This window comes from Theropithecus gelada, chromosome 4 (assembly GCF_003255815.1).
Source record: "Theropithecus gelada isolate Dixy chromosome 4, Tgel_1.0, whole genome shotgun sequence".
NCBI classification, from domain to species: domain Eukaryota; kingdom Metazoa; phylum Chordata; class Mammalia; order Primates; family Cercopithecidae; genus Theropithecus; species Theropithecus gelada.
In genome coordinates, this window is record NC_037671.1 from 72,545,903 (window position 1) to 72,564,543 (window position 18,641).

Below are 18,641 nucleotides of genomic sequence, written 5' to 3' on the forward strand. Positions count from 1 at the left end.
TTTTTCTTTTTTTTTTTTTGAGACAGAGTCTTGCTCTGTCACCCAGGCTGGAGTGCAGTGGTGCAATCTCGGCTCACTGTAACCTCCGCCTCCCAGGTTCAAGTGATTCTCCTGCCTCAGCCTCCCGAGTAGCTGGGACCACAGGCGCCCACCACCACGCCTGGCTCTTTTTTGTATTTTTAGTAGAGATGGGGTTTCACCATATTGGCCAGGCTGGTCTCGAACTCCTGACCTTGTGATCCTCCCACCTCGGCCTCCGAAAGTGCTGGGATTATAGGCGTAAGCCACCGTGACTGGCCACAGAGTTTCTTTATGACCAGTTCCAAGACAGAATGGTGGGGGAAGATTCCTGCCTTAGGAGAAAAAGCAGCAGGTGAAGGGAGGGCAGGAGAGGACCAAAGAGATTCTGTTTCCTGAGGTTGCTTCTGAGGCCTAAAGGCGCCCAACATAACAAGACCTATGGGAGTTATGAGTCAGGAACCATGGAACCATGGATGAAAATCTGTATCTATATCTATCTATAAAATCACACACTGTTTTCCAGTGTCTTGAGTATTAGAGATATTCTGTACACTTGTGATTTAATGTCCCCAGGAGATGTCTGTATTTTTATTTAAGGACTAGAGAAGACATGTGTATATCTGAGACAAAAGGAAAAGAACAGGGGGAGAGACTGAAGAAGTAAATGAAAGAGGAGCTACTAACTGGGCGTGATAGCACATGCCTGTGTAATGCCAGCTACTTGGGAGGCTGAGACAGGAGGATCGCTTGAGCTCAGCTTGGGCAACAAAGCAAGACCCTGTCTCAATTATTTATAAAAAGAAGAATTACTGAAGCAAGTCCTTAGAGGAGGTGGGAGAGAGAGAATCAGTGTAGTGTGGGCATATGCTTTAGCAAGAAGGTTTGACCCTATTCAGAGCTAGGAAGGGTAGGTTGATGGCAACAGAGATTTCTGATGCAGTATCCCTTAGGAGGCCCAAGTTCCTTGGCTTTGTGGTAGCAGAAATGTGTGTAGAGAAGACGATGGCTCAAGCAGGATGCAGAAAAGATGTCAAAGAGTCACAGTGGACACTAGGAAATGTCACAGAACTGTCAGATCCAAAAATCAATTCACAAAGGTTTATTTTGATGATTTATAAAGGAAACATTGCCATAGCAATTTAAAGCTATTTACAAATTTAAACATAAATTTACATAAATGTATTCACATCACATTAATCAGTTTTAAAATATTACAGGTAGTGTTGAACAGAAAACATAAGCGAAGTTTTAAGCCACATAGGTGCTCTGAAAGCATGCTCAACAACCACAACCACTGGAGGATGGTCCACTGGAAAAATATGATTTCAGGAACCAGAAGTAAAGATGATTACCCTAGTCTCAGGTGATGTGGCCTTTAAAAGTCACTTTAACTTTAAATTGCAACCACAAACTTCGATGAAGACAGACTGAACAAACAGTGAGAATTAGTTTTTAAAAAAATTCTCCTGCAGCTTAAAAAACACAGAACAGGCTGGGCACAGTGGCTCATGCCTGTAGTCTCAACACTTTGTGAGGCCGAGGCAGGAGGATCGCTTGAAGCCAGGAGTTCAAAACCAGCCTGGGCAACAAAACGAGACCCCATCTCTACAAAATACAAACAAACAAAACACAGCACTTAGAAATGTATACTGTGGTCCATGTGAGAGTAGATTTAAACTAGGATGATCTTATTTGTGATGGACTGGGCATCGCACTTTTCTTTTTTATTTTTTTTTTGAGATGGAGTCTTGCTCCATCGCCCAGGCTGGAGTGCAGTGGTGCGACCTTGGCTCACTGCAACCTCCACCTCCTGGGTTCAAGTGATTCTCCTACCTCAGCCTCCTGAGTATCTGGGATTACAGGTGCCCGCAACCACGCCCAGCTAATTGTTTGTATTTTTAGTAGAGACGGGGTTTCACCATGCTGGCCAGGCTGGTCTTGAACTCCTGATCTTGTGATTCGACCACCTCGGCTTCCCAAAGTATTGGGATTACAGGCGTGAGCCACCATGCCCGGCCGCTTCGCACTTTTCTTTTGCAGGTTGCATGCCAGCCGATATTCCTCTGTGCTGGGAAGGGAAAGTCTGAGGATGTATCAAGACCACAGCAGTGGATCTCACTGCTCCTGCCTACTCAGGGCTTTACCTACACATTAATAGCCCCTCAGAGGAAAGGCACCAGCCGAAGAGTCGACACTGGCTCTGGGCTTGGATGCTGCCTCTGATAAATGCTGAGCACTCTGACCCTGAAGCCAGGGAGGGAGTGCCTGGCAGCTGCCTGGGTACACTCCCCTCAGTCTAGTTGCCAGGCCAAATTATACAGTGGATGGCAGCTCCACGGAGATGCTAAAGTTTGAGATCTAAGTGTCAGAGAGACCTGACAATTTTTATGAGGAAAGTGAACAACAGGTGTTTATCAATACCTGAGAATTATCATCTAGTTTAATTAAGCAAAGGTATTCAGAGCTCTGTTTCAGCTCATTCCCTTAAGTATGGCCCTAAAAAATCAACGGAACTCTCCTACTTCATGTTGCCCGACTTGCAGGCAGGTATGTGAACCTAAAGTAGAAGTCCTAGCATATATATTATTCACAATTAAACACGGTTCATTTTATTAATCTGGCAACTAGTGATACTTCATGATTACAGGCCTTAAAAATCTAATACAAGTACAATTAAAAAGACATAGAATGCTTACACAATACCGAAGGCACTTTGAGGTTACATGATAAATAAAAATACATTAATAGAGGCAGGATTATTTATTGGTTCCTTCAGTGTCTGTGTCCATGGTGATCATCGAGGGCCCAGTTTTGTACTTCACCTTTGGCGAATAGTGTAAAGAAAATGGCACCAAAAACGTTAATAGCAGCAGCAATATAGAACACGGTTTGCCATTCTCCAACAGTGTTCTGTACAGAAAGAAAAAAATGCAAGTGAAATAAAATTTTGTTTGTAGTTCACTTCATTAAAAAGATGATGTCACAAGACTGTTAAAACAGCCACATTATTCATAAAAGCCCCATCCCTGAAACAACCCAAATGTCCACCAGCAGTAGGACAGTGGTATAGTTGTTCAATGGAATACGGTACAGCAATGAGAATGGGCTACAACATCATAAATACAGCTCACAAACAAAATGTGAAGCAAAAGAAGCCAGACAAAAAGGGTACATACTAAATGATTCCATTTATATAAAGCTCAAAGTCGGACCATACTAATCTATGGGGTTAAAAGTTGGGAGAGTGGTTCCTCTTGCTGAGGGTGAAGAAAGAATAGCAGGAAGTGGTACCTGGGATCTTACTGAGGGAGGTAATACTCTGTTTCTTGATTGGGTGCTGGTTACACAGCTGTATTAACTTTGTGGAAATTCATCTAGCTGTACACTTTAGATTTGTGCATTTATTTATTTTTGTTTTTATTTTTGAGACAGAGTCTCACTCTGTCACCCAGGCTGGAATGCAGTGGCGCAATCTCGGCTCACTGCAGCCTCCACTTTCTGGGCTGAGGCGGTTCTCCCAACTCAGCTTTCCAAGGAGCTGGGATTAAAGGTGCATGCTACCATGCCTGGCTAATTTTCTTTGCTTTTTTTTTTTTTTTTTTTTTTTCAGTAGAGATGGGGTTTTGTCATGTTTCCCAGGCTGGTCTTGAACTCCTGGGCTCAAGTGGTCTGCTCGCCTCAGCCTCCCACAGTGATGGTATTACAGGTGTGAGCCACCACGTCTGGCCTAGATTTGTGCATTTAAAAAAAGTTATACTTCAATAAAAAGTTTACTGAAGATAGATAGATATACTTCAATAAAAAGTATACTGGTATGTCCCCGAATCATGCCTGACTAACACTAACACTAAGAAAGTTTTAGCCTGTGCACGGTCTCCCAGGATCTTAGGTGAAAGGTGTCAGGTGGATCAAGTAAATATGGTTAAGATGAACTCAAGTTCAGCTCTGAGGATCTGCGACATCAGAGAGAGGCCTGGCAAGTATAAAAGATCTTGAATGGCACATAAAGCAGGATATAACATGGGATCTGTCAGTAAGACAACTGTTCAGTGTATAATCCAATCCTGTGGCATAAAAATATCAGACAGTTATCCAAATTTCTGGGTCATGTGACTACCTTTAACAACCATTTTTTGGATTTTTTCAATTTCAGTCTAACCAGGGTGGTGACTATATTTGCAGCATTAAAAAAAACACACACACACACGGCCGGGCGCCGTGGCTCCTGCCTGTAATCCCAGCACTTTGGGAGGCCAAGGTGGGTGGATCACGAGGTCAGATCGAGACCATCCTGGCTAACACGGTGAAACCCTGTCTCTCTCTATATTAAAAATATAAAAAACGAGCCGGGCGTGGTGGCCGGCGCCTGTAGTCCCAGCTACTCCAGAGGCTGAGGCAGGAGAATGGCGTGAACCCGGGAGGCGGAGCTTGCAGTGAGCCGAGATTGCACCACTGCACTCCAGCCTGGGCAACAGAGCGAGACTCCATCTCAAAAAAAAAAAAAACAACAAAAAAACTGGCTGGGTGTGGTGGCTCATGCCTGTAATCCCTGCACTTTGGGAGGCCAAGGTGGCTGGATCACCTGAGGTCAGGAGTTCAAGGCCAGTGTGGCCAACATGGCGAGTCCCTGTCTCTACTAAAAATACAAAAATTAGCCAGGTGTGGTGGCAGGCGCCTGTAATCCCAGTTACTCAGGAGGCTGAGGCAGGAGAATTGCTTGAACCTAGGAGGCGGAGGTTGCGGTGAGCTGAAGTCATGCCATTGCACTCCAGCTTGGGGAACAAGAGCGAAACTCTGTCTCAAAAAAACAAAACAAAACAAAACAAACCAGGCTGGGCGCAGTGGCTCATGCCTGTAATCCCAGCACTTTGGGAGGCCGAGGTGGGCAGATCACGACATCAGGAGATCGAGACCATCCTGGCTAACAGGGTGAAACCCCGTCTCTACTAAAAATACAAAAAATTAGACAGGTGTGTTGGCCAGTGCCTGTAATCCCAGCTACCTGGGAGGCCAAGGCAGGAGAATGGCGTGAACCCAGGAAGTGGAGTTTGCAGTGAGCCGAGATTGTGCCATTGCACTCCAGCCTGGGCAACAGAGTGAGACTCTGTCTCACAAAAAACAAACAAACAAACAAGTAGACCAGGCATGGTGGATGCCTGTAATCCCAGCACTTTGGGAGGCCGAGGTAGGTGGATACCTTGAGCCCAGGAGTTTGAGACCAGCGTAGGCGAGGTGGTGAAACCCCATCTCTACAAAAAATGGAAAAATTAGCCGGACATGATGGTGCACACCTGCAGTCCTAGCTACTTGGGAGGCTGAGGTAAGATCACCTGAGCCTGGGGAGGTTGAGGCTGCAGTGAGCCATGATTGCGCCACCACACTCTAGTCTGGGCGATGGAGACCCTGTCTCAAAAAACAAACAAAACCAAACAAGCAGTAGAACTAGCAATGAGGAGGTGAAAGAGAAGGCACTGGGAAGCCAGTAGGAGGTCATTTATTTGGGAAAACAGGAGAAACATGCAGAAAGAAACACCCTGTGGTGGTTATACTTGTCTGAGATGAATGCATTTTAGTGAAAAAAAGTCTTTTTTTTTTTTTTTTTTTTGAGACTGAGTCTGGCTCTGTCGCCCAGGCTGGAGTGCGGTGGCCGGATCTCAGCTCACTGCAAGCTCCGCCTCCCGGGTTCACGCCATTCTCCTGCCTCAGCCTCCCGAGTAGCTGGGACCACAGGCGCCCGCCACTTCGCCCGGCTAGTTTTTGTATTTTTTAGTAGAGACGGGGTTTCACCGTGTTAGCCAGGATGGTCTCGATCTCCTGACCTCGTGATCCGCCCGTCTCGGCCTCCCAAAGTGCTGGGATTACAGGCTTGAGCCACCGCGCCCGGCCGAAAAAAAGTCTTAATTACTCATCTTAAATTCTGCTGAGCAATCAGTCAATAATTACATCTTATACCAGAAAAATGTTTGAAACAGCTTCTTAGGATTACTAAGACAAAGCTGCCCTGTGTGGTCTCTGGGATAAAATAATACTTCAGTGTTATCTGAAGGCAATGAGTGAACTTAAAATCAATCATTGTACTAGAAGTCTCACACAGCTCCTAGTTTGTTTTTTAACAAAAATTCCACCAGTTTTTGGAGAATACTGTTTTGTTTATAACAACATCGAACCTCAGACACACTTTGAATTTTAATTATTGCATTATTTATTTATATGCTGACTCATGCCACAAAGTTTTTGAGGCAGTGCTCATTCCATAAAGTAAGAAATTACAGGCTAGCTGCGGTGGCTCACGCCTGATATCCCAGCACTTTGGGAGGCTGAGGCGGGTGGATCATTTGAGGTCAGGAGTTCGAGACCAGCCTGGCCAACATGGTGAAACCTCACCTGTGTTAAAAATACAAAAATTAGCCGGGTGTGGTGGCACTTGCCTGTAGTACTAGCTACTTGGGAGGCTGAGGCAGGAGAATCGTTTGAACCCGGGAGGCGAAGGTTGCAGTGAGCTGAGATCACGCCACTGCCCTCCAACCTGGGGGACAAGTGAGACTTCGTCTCAAAAAAAAAAAAAAGAAATTACAATTGTGAAGGCAAGTGTGTGCTTTTCCTTTTTTAAAATAATAAACTTTAGAGTTTTCTTTGGCCAGGTGCGGTGGCTCAGTCCTGTAATCCCAGCACTTTGGGAGGCTGAGGCAGGCGGATCACCTGAGGTTGGGAGTTCGAAACCAGCCTGACCAACATGGAGAAGCTCCATCTCTATTAAAAATACAAAATTAGCTGGGTGTGGTGGCGCATGCCTGTGATCCCAGCTATTTGGGAGGCTGAGGCAGGAGAATCGCTGGAACCCGGGAGGCAGAGTTTATGGTGAGCTGAGATCGCGCCATTGCACTCCAGCCTGGGCAACAAGAGTGAAACTCCGTCTCAAAAAACACACACACAAACCAAAAACAAAAATTAGCTGGGCATGGTGGTGGGTGCCTGTAGTCCCAGCTACTCAGGAGGCTGAGGCAGGAGAATCACTTGAACTTGGGAGGCAGAGGTTGCAGTGAGCTGAGACTGCACCACTGTACTCCAAACTGTGTAACAGAGTGCAACTCCATCTCGAAAATAAAATAAAATAAAATAAAATAAAATAAAATAAGTTTTATTTTATTTATTTTTTTGAGACAGGGTCTCCTGCTCTCACCCAGGCTGGAGTGCAGAGGCGTGATCATAGCTCACTACAGCCTCAAACCCCTGGGCTCATGCATCCTCCTGCTTTAGCCTTCTAAGTAGCTAGGACTACAGGTGCAAACCACACCCAGCTAAAACAGTGATATCTTTTTAACAGCATTAAACAAATGCTATAACATATCCCAAATCAAGCGCAGTTCCCACTTGTAAACATAAAAGACTTTAATCAGGAATCCATATTTCCCTAGCAGAAGCGCTGGCATTATCAGTAAGTGAAACTAACACATGGTAGTGTGCTGACTTAGGTTCTGGTGTTGCCACCCCACTCCATGAGGACAAGGATAATGTTAAACATTTTGGACATGTCTATACTGAGACACAGAACTTTAGAAAAAGCATTTCTACAACATTCCTTTTTATTAAGTGAGAGGAAATAGTAACAGGGAGGTACTGCATCACTTAAGAATTAGAAACGGTAGATATGGAGAAGAAATAGGAACACTATTTGTGGGGAACATATATATGTCTGAAATCAGTATATTTGGTAATAAGAAAGTCTGTAAGTATGTCCTGGAATTCTTTTTTTTTTTTTTTTGAGAAGGAGTGTCATTGTGTTGCCAGACTGGAGTGCAGTGGTGATCTCGGCTCACTGCAACCTCCGCCTCCTGGGTTCGAGCAATTCTCATGCCTCAGCCTCCTGAGTAGCTGGGACTACAGAAGCCTGCCACCACACCCGGCTAATTTTTGTATTTTTAGTAGAGACAGGGTTTCACCATGTTGGCCAGGATGGTCTTGATCTCCTGACTCTGTGATCTGCCCGTCTCAGCCTCCCAAAGTGCTGGGATTACAGGCGTGAACCACTGCGCCCGGCCGTATGTCCTGAAATTCTAAGGATTACACATGGCGTTAATTTTATCACAGAGACAAAAGAGAAAATTACCTTTTTCAGAGGTTTGAGTTAGCCTCTTAAAGAATACCTTATATACCTTTTTTGAAGGTTAGAAAATCAAAGTTGAAAGGGGCCTTTGAGGCCTTATTTATTTATTTATTTTGAGACAGAGTTTTGCTCTTGTCACCCAGGCTGGAATGCAATGGCATGATCTCAGCTCACTGCAACCTCCCCCTCCCAGGTTCAAGCGATTCTTCTGCCTGAGCCTCCTGAGTAGCTGGGATTATAGGTGCAAGCCACAAAGTCCGGCTACTTTTTTGTATTTTTAGTAGAGATGGGGTTTCACCATGTTGGCCAGGCTGGTCTCACACTCCTGACCTCAGGTGATCTGCCTGCCTCAGCCTCCCAAAGTGCTGGGATTATAGGTGTGAGCCACTGTGCCTGGCCATGTATCTAGCATATTAATAAGCACCTAAGAAATGCCTGTTGAATAAATGTTTGACTGTTTCAGGGGTTACTAACCCTTAAGGTGGCTCATTCCATAAAGTAACAGCTTTGAACAAAGAATTTTCCCAGTGTCTCTTTATAACTTCTCTCAATCTGTCTTTGTGGAACTGCTGAGAATAAGTTTCCATCTTACATTTAGTAGCCTTTCAAATATGTGAAGACACCTTTTATGTCTTCCCAAATTTTCTGGTCCTCTAAACATTCTCGGTTATTTCAACTTTTCCTCATTAATTCTCACATGATTTCCTGATACCTCGCCTTCATGGGCCTACTTTTTGAATAGTTTTACACTGTCAATTTTTATTTGTTCAAATCAAAAACAAAAATTATTTGTCTAGTATAATATCACAACTTTTTCTGAGATGGGATCTCACTCTGTCACCCAGGCTGGAGTGCAATGGCATGGTCTCGGTTTACTGCAACCTCTGCCTCCCAGGTTCAAGGGATTCTCCCGCCTCAGCTTCCTGAGTAGGGGACTACAGGCACGTGCCACCACACCTGGCTAATTTTTGTATTTTGAGTAGAGAAGGGGTTTCACCATGTTGGCGAGGCTGGTGTTGAACTCCTGACCTCGTGATCCGCCTGCCTCGGCCTCCCAAAGTGCTGGGATTACAGGCATAAGCCACCACGTCCCGCCAATATCAAAACTTTTAACTACTTGTGTGGTTTCAGCTCGTCTTCATTTGACTTAGTTCTATTGTTCTGTCTAAAATCCAAAAAGTGTTCTTTGAAAATATACTTTCCCATCCATTAAGGCATTTAGCTTTTTGTTGCTAAAAAGAATTTCATAAGAACATTTAGAATTTTACACTTAATTAAAATACACTGAACTTTGACACAGATGTGCAGCTCCAAAACCTTTCCAGTTTACAAGCAAATTATCTACTTACATCAGGGGTCAGACTTTTAGCAATGACGGGCCCAATCATTCCTGGAATAGTGGCAAATGTATTTGTGATGCCCAGGAGGATACCAGCATACCTGTAGAAACATTTTCATAGAAGTTTATTATTGTGCTACACATTTAAACAGCTTCATTCTTTCCTTCTTCTTTTTTTTCGAGACAGTCTCACTCTGTGGCCCAGGCTGGAGGGCAGTGGCATGATCTCAGCTCACTGCAGCCTCTGCCTCCCGGGTTCAAGCGTGCCTTAGCCTCCTGAGTAGCGGGGACTACAGGCATGCACCATCATGCTCGGCTAGTTTTGTATTTTTAGTAGAGCCGGGGTTTCACCATGTTGGCCAGGCTGATCTCGAGCTCCTGACCTCAAGTGATCTGCCTGCCTCAGCCTCCCAAAGTGCTGGGATTACAAGTGTGAGCCACCGCGCCTGGCCGCTTCTTTCAATAGACAGCTATTCTGCTCCAGGTTGTGTTCTTGTGAAATTTTATGTCTAAATAAAATGTCCTATTGAAATGGGATTTTATATTCAGCTGGTGAAAAACTTGCATTTCAATAGTTAAGTAGCATTTTAACATTACATAGAGGAACACAGCCATGGAAATAACCCCTTTTATAACGATATAGGAAAGTTCTGAGATATCATTTTCATACAGAAAGCATGGCATGTCTAGCTTAAAGTTTTTTAAGTTAAAAAAAAGTTTATTTCCTGATTTGAAAATTCAATTGTAGGGCCGGGCGCGGTGGCTCAAGCCTGTAATCCCAGCACTTTGGGAGGCCGAGACGGGCGGATCACGAGGTCAGGAGATCGAGACCATCCTGGCTAACACAGTGAAACCCCATCTCTACTACAAATACAAAAAAAAATTAGCCGGGCGTGGTGGCGGCGCCTGTAGTCCCAGCTACTCGGGAGGCTGAGGCAGGAGAATGGCGGAAACCCGGGAGGCGGAGCTTGCAGTGAGCCGAGATCGCGCCACTGCACTCCAGCCTGGGCGACAGAGCGAGACTCCGCCTCAAAAAAAAAAAAAAAAAAATTGTAATTAGTTTTTGAAAATTAATAAGAAAAAAGAAAAAATAGTAAAATTACCTATAATCCTATAATTCTTCCTCATAGAGATAATCAACATTAACATTTTTGTAATATCCTAATTATTTTTTGCTATCTCTATATATTTCGAGTATATTATTATAGACATGAGATCATATAAAACATACAATTTACTTGTTCCATTAATTTGCTTTTTTTTTGAGATGGAGTCTCTGTTGCCCAGGCTGGAGTACAGTGGCGCAATCTCGGCTCATTGCAACCTCTGCCTCCCGGGTTCAAGTGATTCTTCTGTTTCAGCTTCCTGAGTAGCTGGGACTACACGCGCGTGCCATGTGGGTCAGGCTGGTCTTGAACTCCTGATCTCAGGTGATCCACCTGCCTCAGCCTCCCAAAGTGCTGGGATTACAGGTGTGAGCCACTGTACCTGGCCCAATCATTCATTTTTTAAATTGCTGCCTCTTTTTTTTTTTGGAGACAGAGTTTCGCTTTTGTTGCCCAGATTGGAGTGCAATGGCATGATCTCAGCTCACTGCAACTTCCACCTCCCCGGTTCAAGTGATTCTCCTGCCTCAGCCTCCTGAGTAGCTGGGATCACAGGCATGCACCACCATACCTGGGTAATTTTGTATTTTTAGTAGAAACGGGGTTTCACCATGTTGGTCAGGCTGGTCTCGAACTCCTGACCTCAGGTGATCCGCCCACCTCGGCCTTCCATAGTGCTGGGATTATAGGTGTAACCACTGCACCTGGCCTAAAATTGCTGTCTCTTTACTAGGATGTTTGTCCTGTATATATTCATGAATTCTGGACTGTGAAGACTGTATCTCTTAGGTATCGTTTTGCATAATTTTATACCTCCTGTATTTCCTGTACACTGATAGTTTCTAGACTCTAAATCCTAGGGCGTTCATTAGATTTAGGTTTAATGTTTTTGGTAAAACAAACAAACAAACAAATAAAAAAAAACACTTAAAGGTGGTGGAGGAGTTCATTTAAAAAAAATCTGCTTAACTAATTTGGTTATGTATAAAGATCACAAAGTTTTATGTTCAAGACTTGTGCATACACACAGCACTATAACAAAACCATGAGGCACAGATCTTTTTGGCTTATCCCCTTTAGGGAGTGTATCTAAATTAACCAAGCTTGGCAGAGCCTCTCTTTTTTTTTTTTCTTTTTAAACCATTAACACCTTGGCAGTAAGAGGAGTCAACTGCAATGCTGCCAGCCTTTCCAGTGACAGATATTAAGTGCAGACGAATGCCGTGAAATTCTAAATGTCAGCAACAAGAAGCTCATTCAAGTACTTATATTTCACTTGGCCAGGACAGGCCATGAAAGATTGATGACTACTTGGAAGAAAACAAGTTGTATGGACTCAGTCTGGAGTCTGTGCTGTTGGAATACTATTGGAATTAATAGCTGAAAATCTATCTAATTCCCATGAATCCGGGCAACAAAATTACCATAGAAAAATCTCTATTTTGGGGGCAGGTGTGGTGGTGCATGCCTGTAATCCCAGCATTTTGGGAGGCCGAGGTGGGTGAATTGCTTGAGCCCAGGAGTTTGAGACCAGCCTGGGCAACATGGTAAAACCCTCTCTCTACAAAAAATAAAAAAACACACACAAAAATTAGCTGGGTGTGGTGGCTCATGCTGTAGACTCGCTACTCAGGAGGCTGAGGTGGGAGGATTGCAGGACGATTGCTTTAGACTGCAGTGAGCCATGATCTTGCTACTGCACTCCAGCCTGGGTGACAGGGGGTGACCCTGTCTCAAAAAATAATAAATTAATAAAATAAAATCTCTATTTCAGTCTATAGAAGTAAAGGCCTATAAAATCCAAGTACACATTTATATGTTAATAGGAATATTATTTATTGGAAAACCTTGTATCTATTTACTTTTTATTGGAAAACCTTATATCAGACATGTTTATAAGGGTTTTATATATCATATTATATCATTTTAATTATAAAATCAACCCCATGAGGTACGATTATTTTCATTTTATTTTTTAAATTTTAAAATTTTATTAATTTTTTTAGAGATGGGGTCTTGCTATATTGCCCAGCCAGGTCTTGAACTGCTGGGTCCAAGTGATCATCCTACCTTGGCCTTCCAAAGTCTTGGGATTACAGGTGAGAGCCACTGCAACCAGCTGGATTATCTTCATTTTACAGATGAAAAAAACCCATAAAATGTCACCCAATTTGTCTGATTCTGAATCAGTACTTAATACTATAATGTTATAATCTACAATGCTACATTGTTAAAAAAACAAAACAAAACAAAAAAACAGTAATCACTGAACCCAATCTGTAGGAAAGATAAATTTTCTCATGCTTCACTTTTCACCACAAGCCCTGGTGTTGAATGCTTGTTTATGGTCCTCGAATGCTCCTGTTCTAACTAGTAGAGTGTTACACTGAATGGGCCCAACTATGAAAAACGTAAGATATGTAACCCCCAATAAGATACGTAGCCACGTAGCCAAGACTCCGGCAACTAGAAATAACTGGTGTGCTTTGAACCAAGAAATCCCAGTTGGAAAAGAGAAACTAAAAAGCTCATCTGAAGAGCTGAATCAAAATATAAGAAAGTTATCCTTTGAGCTAGAACTGCAAAGTTTAAACACACACACACACACACACACACTCTCTAAGGGAGATAAATAATTTTGATTTTGGGCTGAACCCAAGAGGCGGAGGTTGTGGTGAGCCGAGATCGCAGCATTGCACTCCAGCCTGGGCAACAAGAGCGAAACTCCGTCTCAAAAACAAAACGAAACAAACAACAAATAATAACAATACTTTTGACTTTGATGAGATTTATTTATTTATTTTATTTTTTTGAGACTGAGGTTTGCTCTGTAGCCCAGGCTGGAGTGCAGTAGCGCAATCTCTGCTCACTGCAACCTCTGAACTACCGGGTTCAAGCAATTCTCATGCTTCAGCTTCCTGAGTAGCTGGAATTATAGTTGCCCACCACCACACCTAGATAATTTTTTAGTTTTAGTAGAGATGGGGTTTCACCGTGTTGGCCAGGCTGGTCTGGAGCTCCTGACCTCAAACGATCCACCCGCCTCAGCCTCCCAAAGTGCGGGGATTACAGGCGTGAGCCGCCACGCCTGGCCTACTTCCATTTGAATAGTTGTGTCTCAGTCAGCTGAGAGCAAGTACAGCAGTCCTCATTATCTGAAGCATAAAGGCACTTGCTTACCATCCTCCTAACTGCTACAACTATTTGCTGGCATCATTTATGTTACTAAAACTGTTTAGCTTCTTTTTTTTTTTTTTTTTGAGACGGAGTCTCGCTGTGTCTCCCAGGCTGGAGTGCAGTGGCATGATCTCGGCTCACTGCAAGCTCCGCCTCCCGGGTTCACGCCATTCTCCCGCCTCAGCCTCCCAAGTAGCTGAGACTACAGGCGCCCGCCACCACTCCCGGCTAGTTTTTTGTATTTTTAGTAGAGACGGGGTTTCACCATGTTAGCCAGGATAGTCTCGATCTCCTGACCTCGTGATCCACCCGCCTCGGCCTCCCAAAGTGCTGGGATTACAGGCTTGAGCCACCGCGCCCGGCCAACTGTTTAGCTTCTTATAATATCTAGATAAATGTCTTTTTTGGCTTATAAGACTCATAAGATTTCAGGGTTGGACCTGGGTCTTTAAGATGTAGACTTCAACCATCCACCTGATGCTTGAAGCTCAGGCACAGGATTCCACCTGTTGCCTGTCCAGCATTATACTTCATGACGTGAAGCACCATCCTCCAGGCCAGCTTAAGCTTACACAGATGCCAGCAGGAATCATGTTACTTTCATGTTTGTGTCTTCAACATCTGGTACAGTGCCTGGCACAGTGTTTCTCAAATGACTAGATTCGTTAATCAGTATGCTATTACACTGAAATTTAGTAGTGACAAATTTATCTAATTGTACATCCAATTCATCTTTCTCCACCTTGTCCAAAAGGGTATCTATCATAGAAGACCTGGCTGAAGTCCTGACATATCAAATCTACTATATTTTCTTTATTCTATTAGGCTAAAAATTACATTGAGAAATTAGACCGTTTTGCCATTTTGGCTCTTAGTGACCCAGTGGTGGCTCTTTAGTGGTCAGCATTTTCCTTTCTGAAAGCACACCAATCATCACTTTAATATTTTACTTGGATTGATCTGTGACCCTGGTCACCACACCTGACTCAAAGTTAGCCAGAAAACAATTACATTTATTGCATTATATGCAAATACATTTATTGCATTATGAGCAAAGTGTTCTGTGTGTGCTCTATTTAATCTTCACAATGATCTTACTAGGTAGGTACCATGGATATTTGTTTTTTTTTTCTATTTTCATCCTTTGACAATAGTGCTAATTTTCTTTCTTTTTTTTGAGATGGAGTTTCACTCTTATCACCCAGGCTGGAGTGCCATGGCTCACCGCAACCTCCACCTCCCAGGTTCAAGTGCTTTTCTGCCTCATCCTTCCAAGTAGCTGGGATTACAGGTCCTACCACCCCACCTGGCTAATTTTGTATTTTTAGTAGAGACAGAGTTTCACCATGTTGGCCAGGCTGATCTTGAACTCCTGACCTCAGGTGATCTGCCCGCCTTGGTCTCCCAAAATGATGGGATAACAGGCATGAGCCATTGCACCTGGCCAATCAGAGCTCCAATTTTTATCCGATGATCCAATTTTCTTTCATTGCCAGTTCAAGAGAGCAGGGTTGGGGGCCCTCATCAGATTCCAGAGATTCTGACAAGACTTCAGGAACCTGATGAATCCTAAGCTACCTTTCAGATTTATTAAATGGAGTGGGTGACTTACCACCTTCTTCTGGCTGGATGGCTGCTGAACCAATTTTATGTTCCTTATAATTTTTTTTTTTTTTTTGAGATGGAGTCTCACTTTGTCACCCAGGCTGGAGCACAGTGGCGCAATCTCGGCTCACAGCAAACTCCACCTCCCAGGTTCAAGCAATTCTCCTGCCTCAGCCTCCTGAGTAGCTAGGATTATAGGTGTGTGCTACCATGCCCAGCTAATTTTTGTATTTTTAGTAGAGACAAGGTTTCATCATGTTGGCCAGGCTGATCTCGAACTCCTGACCTCAGGTGATCCACCTGCCTCAGCCTCCCAAAGTGTTGGGATTACAGGCGTGAGCCACCGTGCCTGGCTCAAAAATGACTCACGTTTATTCACATCTTCATGTGTTATAGTGGAGGTTACCGATGGATTCCTCAGCATCCATTCCCACTCTCCACCTCCATCTGTGTAGCAATAATGACGTCTGAGGGGCACTGACCCTTTGACCTCTAACTTTTGGGGTAGGTGCTGATTTTCCTAAAGTCACATGACATTCTCTTGGCCATTGGGGTTGGTTCATGTGACTCAGTTTGGGTCAACCAAAATGAAGCCCAGGACTTATTTCCATGGTTGAGAGAGGAAAAGATCTTTTTCTTTCTGTTTGATGTGAATGAAGAAGCATGTAGTCCTGATTGTTGCTGGCAATCATTTCATTGTGTGATTTTATAAGCAGACCCAGTCTTAGGATAAAACTACTACTGTAAAAGACAGAGAGTGAGAAAGAAACAATCTATGGTGATATTAGTAGGCAGCTGGATATCAGCTCTTGCCTGAAGCCTATTATCTCTGGATACAATGAAGTGAATCAATAGATTATGCTGTTCAGCCCAGTTTGAGTTAGAATTTCTATACTTCAACTAAAAACATCCTAAGTGATAACATAGCCTAGAACTATTTCTCGAACTCTCAATTCCCATATCCCTTTGACTGTTCGTCAACTCTAGGCTTGACAAAACCTCAAGTCTTGGCCAGGCGCTGTGGCTCACGCCTGTAATCCTAGCACTTTTCGGGGGCTGAGGTGGGAAGATCACTTGAGGCCAGGAGACTGAGACCACCCTGGACAAGACAGGGAGACCCCATCTCCACAAAGTATTTTTTGAAAAATGAACCAGGCATGGTGATGTGTGCCTGTAGTCCCAGCAACTCAGGAGGCTGAGCAGGAAGGATTACTTGATCCCAGGAGTTCAAGGCTACAGTGAACTACAATGGCATCACTGCACTCTAGCCTGGGTGACAGAGTGGAGCTTATCTTAAGAGTATTTATTGAAGGGATAGGAGGCTGAGGATTCATAGAAATCAGAAGATTCTGTAGCAGTCCGGGTGTGAAGATTTTGAGGTAGTGAAAAGAGTGTAAGAGTCCATCTGTCTTTTCTCCAAAATAAATTCATATCCATTATTTTTACAAATAAAGTGTATTAAAACTTTTGGGTTAAAATATTTACACAGCTCCCTTATTTACCTTGTCAACTGGCACAAAATGGTTCTAGAAGTATGTGACTCAAAGAATGTTTCCAGAGAGGTAGCTGTAGAAAGAATTTTGGGCTTAAAAGTAAAAATTTTAGGTTCAAGTTTTGGCTCTATCATTTATTATATTAGTTGTGTGCTGTAAGATAAATCACTTCTCTTAAGTTTCTTTAGCATTCAAATAGGGCAAAAATACTTCATAGGCATGCTTTAAGGGTAAAATGGATAGTGTTTATGAAAGTGATGTGTAAACTATCAAGTGCTACACAAATATATTTGCACATAGGTAATACAGTTAGACAAATCAATTGGTCTACTCTTTGACATTCATTCATCTGACAAAATGCCTACTGCATGCCAAGTGCTATGGTGAGCCCTGAGGACAATAAGGGAGTTTCTGCCTTCACAGAGTTCCGTCTAGCTGGGTGAACAGACACAGTTATAATGAGTTACTGCAATGTTCTAATGAGAGCACTGTGGACAGAGGTGATGACAGTTAAAAGTTTAAATTTAGAAACAACATCGTGCTTTAATTATTATGTAAATTAAAATCTTGTAAAGAATTTAAAGTCATTCCTATAGTAGTAAAATCCATAGAGGCAGAAAGCAGAATATTGGTTGTCAGGGCCTGGGAAAAGGGAGAAATGGGAGATAGTGTGTAATGGGTACGGTTTCTGTTGAGAAGATGAAATTGTTCTACAGATTGTTGGTGGTGCTAGTTATGTAACAATGTGAACACTGAATGCCACAGAACTGTATACTTAAAAATGTTAAGTTTTGTGTTATATCTATTTTATCAGGGTTTTTTTTTTTTTTTTTCTTTAGACGGAGTCTTGCTCTTGTCGTCCAGGCTGAAGTACAATGATGCGATCTCGGCTCACTGCAACCTCTGCCTCCCGGGTTCACGCGATTCTCCTGCCTCAGCCTCCTGAGTAGCTGGGATTACAGGTGCCCGCCACCATGGCTGGCTAATTTTTGTATTTTTAGTAGAGATAGGGCTTCGCCATGTTGACCAGGTTGGTCTCAAACTCCTGACCTCAGGTGATCCGCCCGCCTTGGCCTCCCAAAGTGGTGGGATTACAGGCGTGAGTCACCGCGTCTGGCCTTTTATCAGGATTTTTAAAAATACAATTTAAAGTCAATCACAGCAAATCTTTATATTAGTACTCACGAAGGAGCAATATCCAGATGGTTAATGCTAAATCCAGAAGAGCAAAAGCCTCCCAGTGTTGTTGATATAGTTAGGAAAGCAACAGCCAAAGAATAATCACAGCCAATGAAGCCAGCAGCTACCAGGAATACTGCAGGTCCAATCATTCCTAGAGTTAAAAAGTTATAAAAGGGAAAAATACCCAGCATTAATATTTGCTCTGCCTTCATATGGTTTAAGTCTGAAATTTGAAATTGCTGCCACCTACTGTAGAAACACTATATTGCCTGGAAGACTAACAAATTTCATGGAAAAACAAAACAAAACTGCTGGAAAACATGAGCGTAGGCCGGGCGCGGTGGCTCAAGCCTGTAATCCCAGCACTTTGGGAGGCCGAGACGGGTGGATCACGAGGTCAGGAGATCGAGACCATCCTGGCTAACACGGTGAAACTCCGTCTCTACTAAGAAATACAAAAAACTAGCCGGGCGAGGTGGCGGGCGCCTGTAGTCCCAGCTACTCGGGAGGCTGAGGCCGGAGAATGGCGTGAACCCGGGAGGCGGAGCTTGCAGTGAGCTGAGATCCGGCCACTGCACTCCAGCCTGGGCGACAGAGCGAGACTCCGTCTCAAA

The 18,641-nt window shown here is 43.6% G+C and overlaps 1 protein-coding gene across 2 annotated transcripts in view; it reads right to left on the reverse strand.

Annotated features, from left to right (window-relative positions):
- Positions 1–1,105: 1,105 nt before the first annotated feature.
- The window catches only part of SLC17A5 (solute carrier family 17 member 5), a 61,030-nt gene continuing 43,494 nt past the window's right edge, over positions 1,106–18,641 (reverse strand). For both annotated transcript variants that reach the window (XM_025384061.1, XM_025384062.1), the window contains exons 9-11: positions 18,031–18,178; positions 9,475–9,565; positions 1,106–2,931 (exon numbers count right to left, since the gene is read on the reverse strand). In XM_025384061.1, the coding sequence (XP_025239846.1) occupies positions 2,794–2,931; positions 9,475–9,565; positions 18,031–18,178 (377 nt within the window). In that variant the 3' untranslated portion in view covers positions 1,106–2,793. The remainder of the gene's footprint in view (positions 2,932–9,474; positions 9,566–18,030; positions 18,179–18,641) is intronic.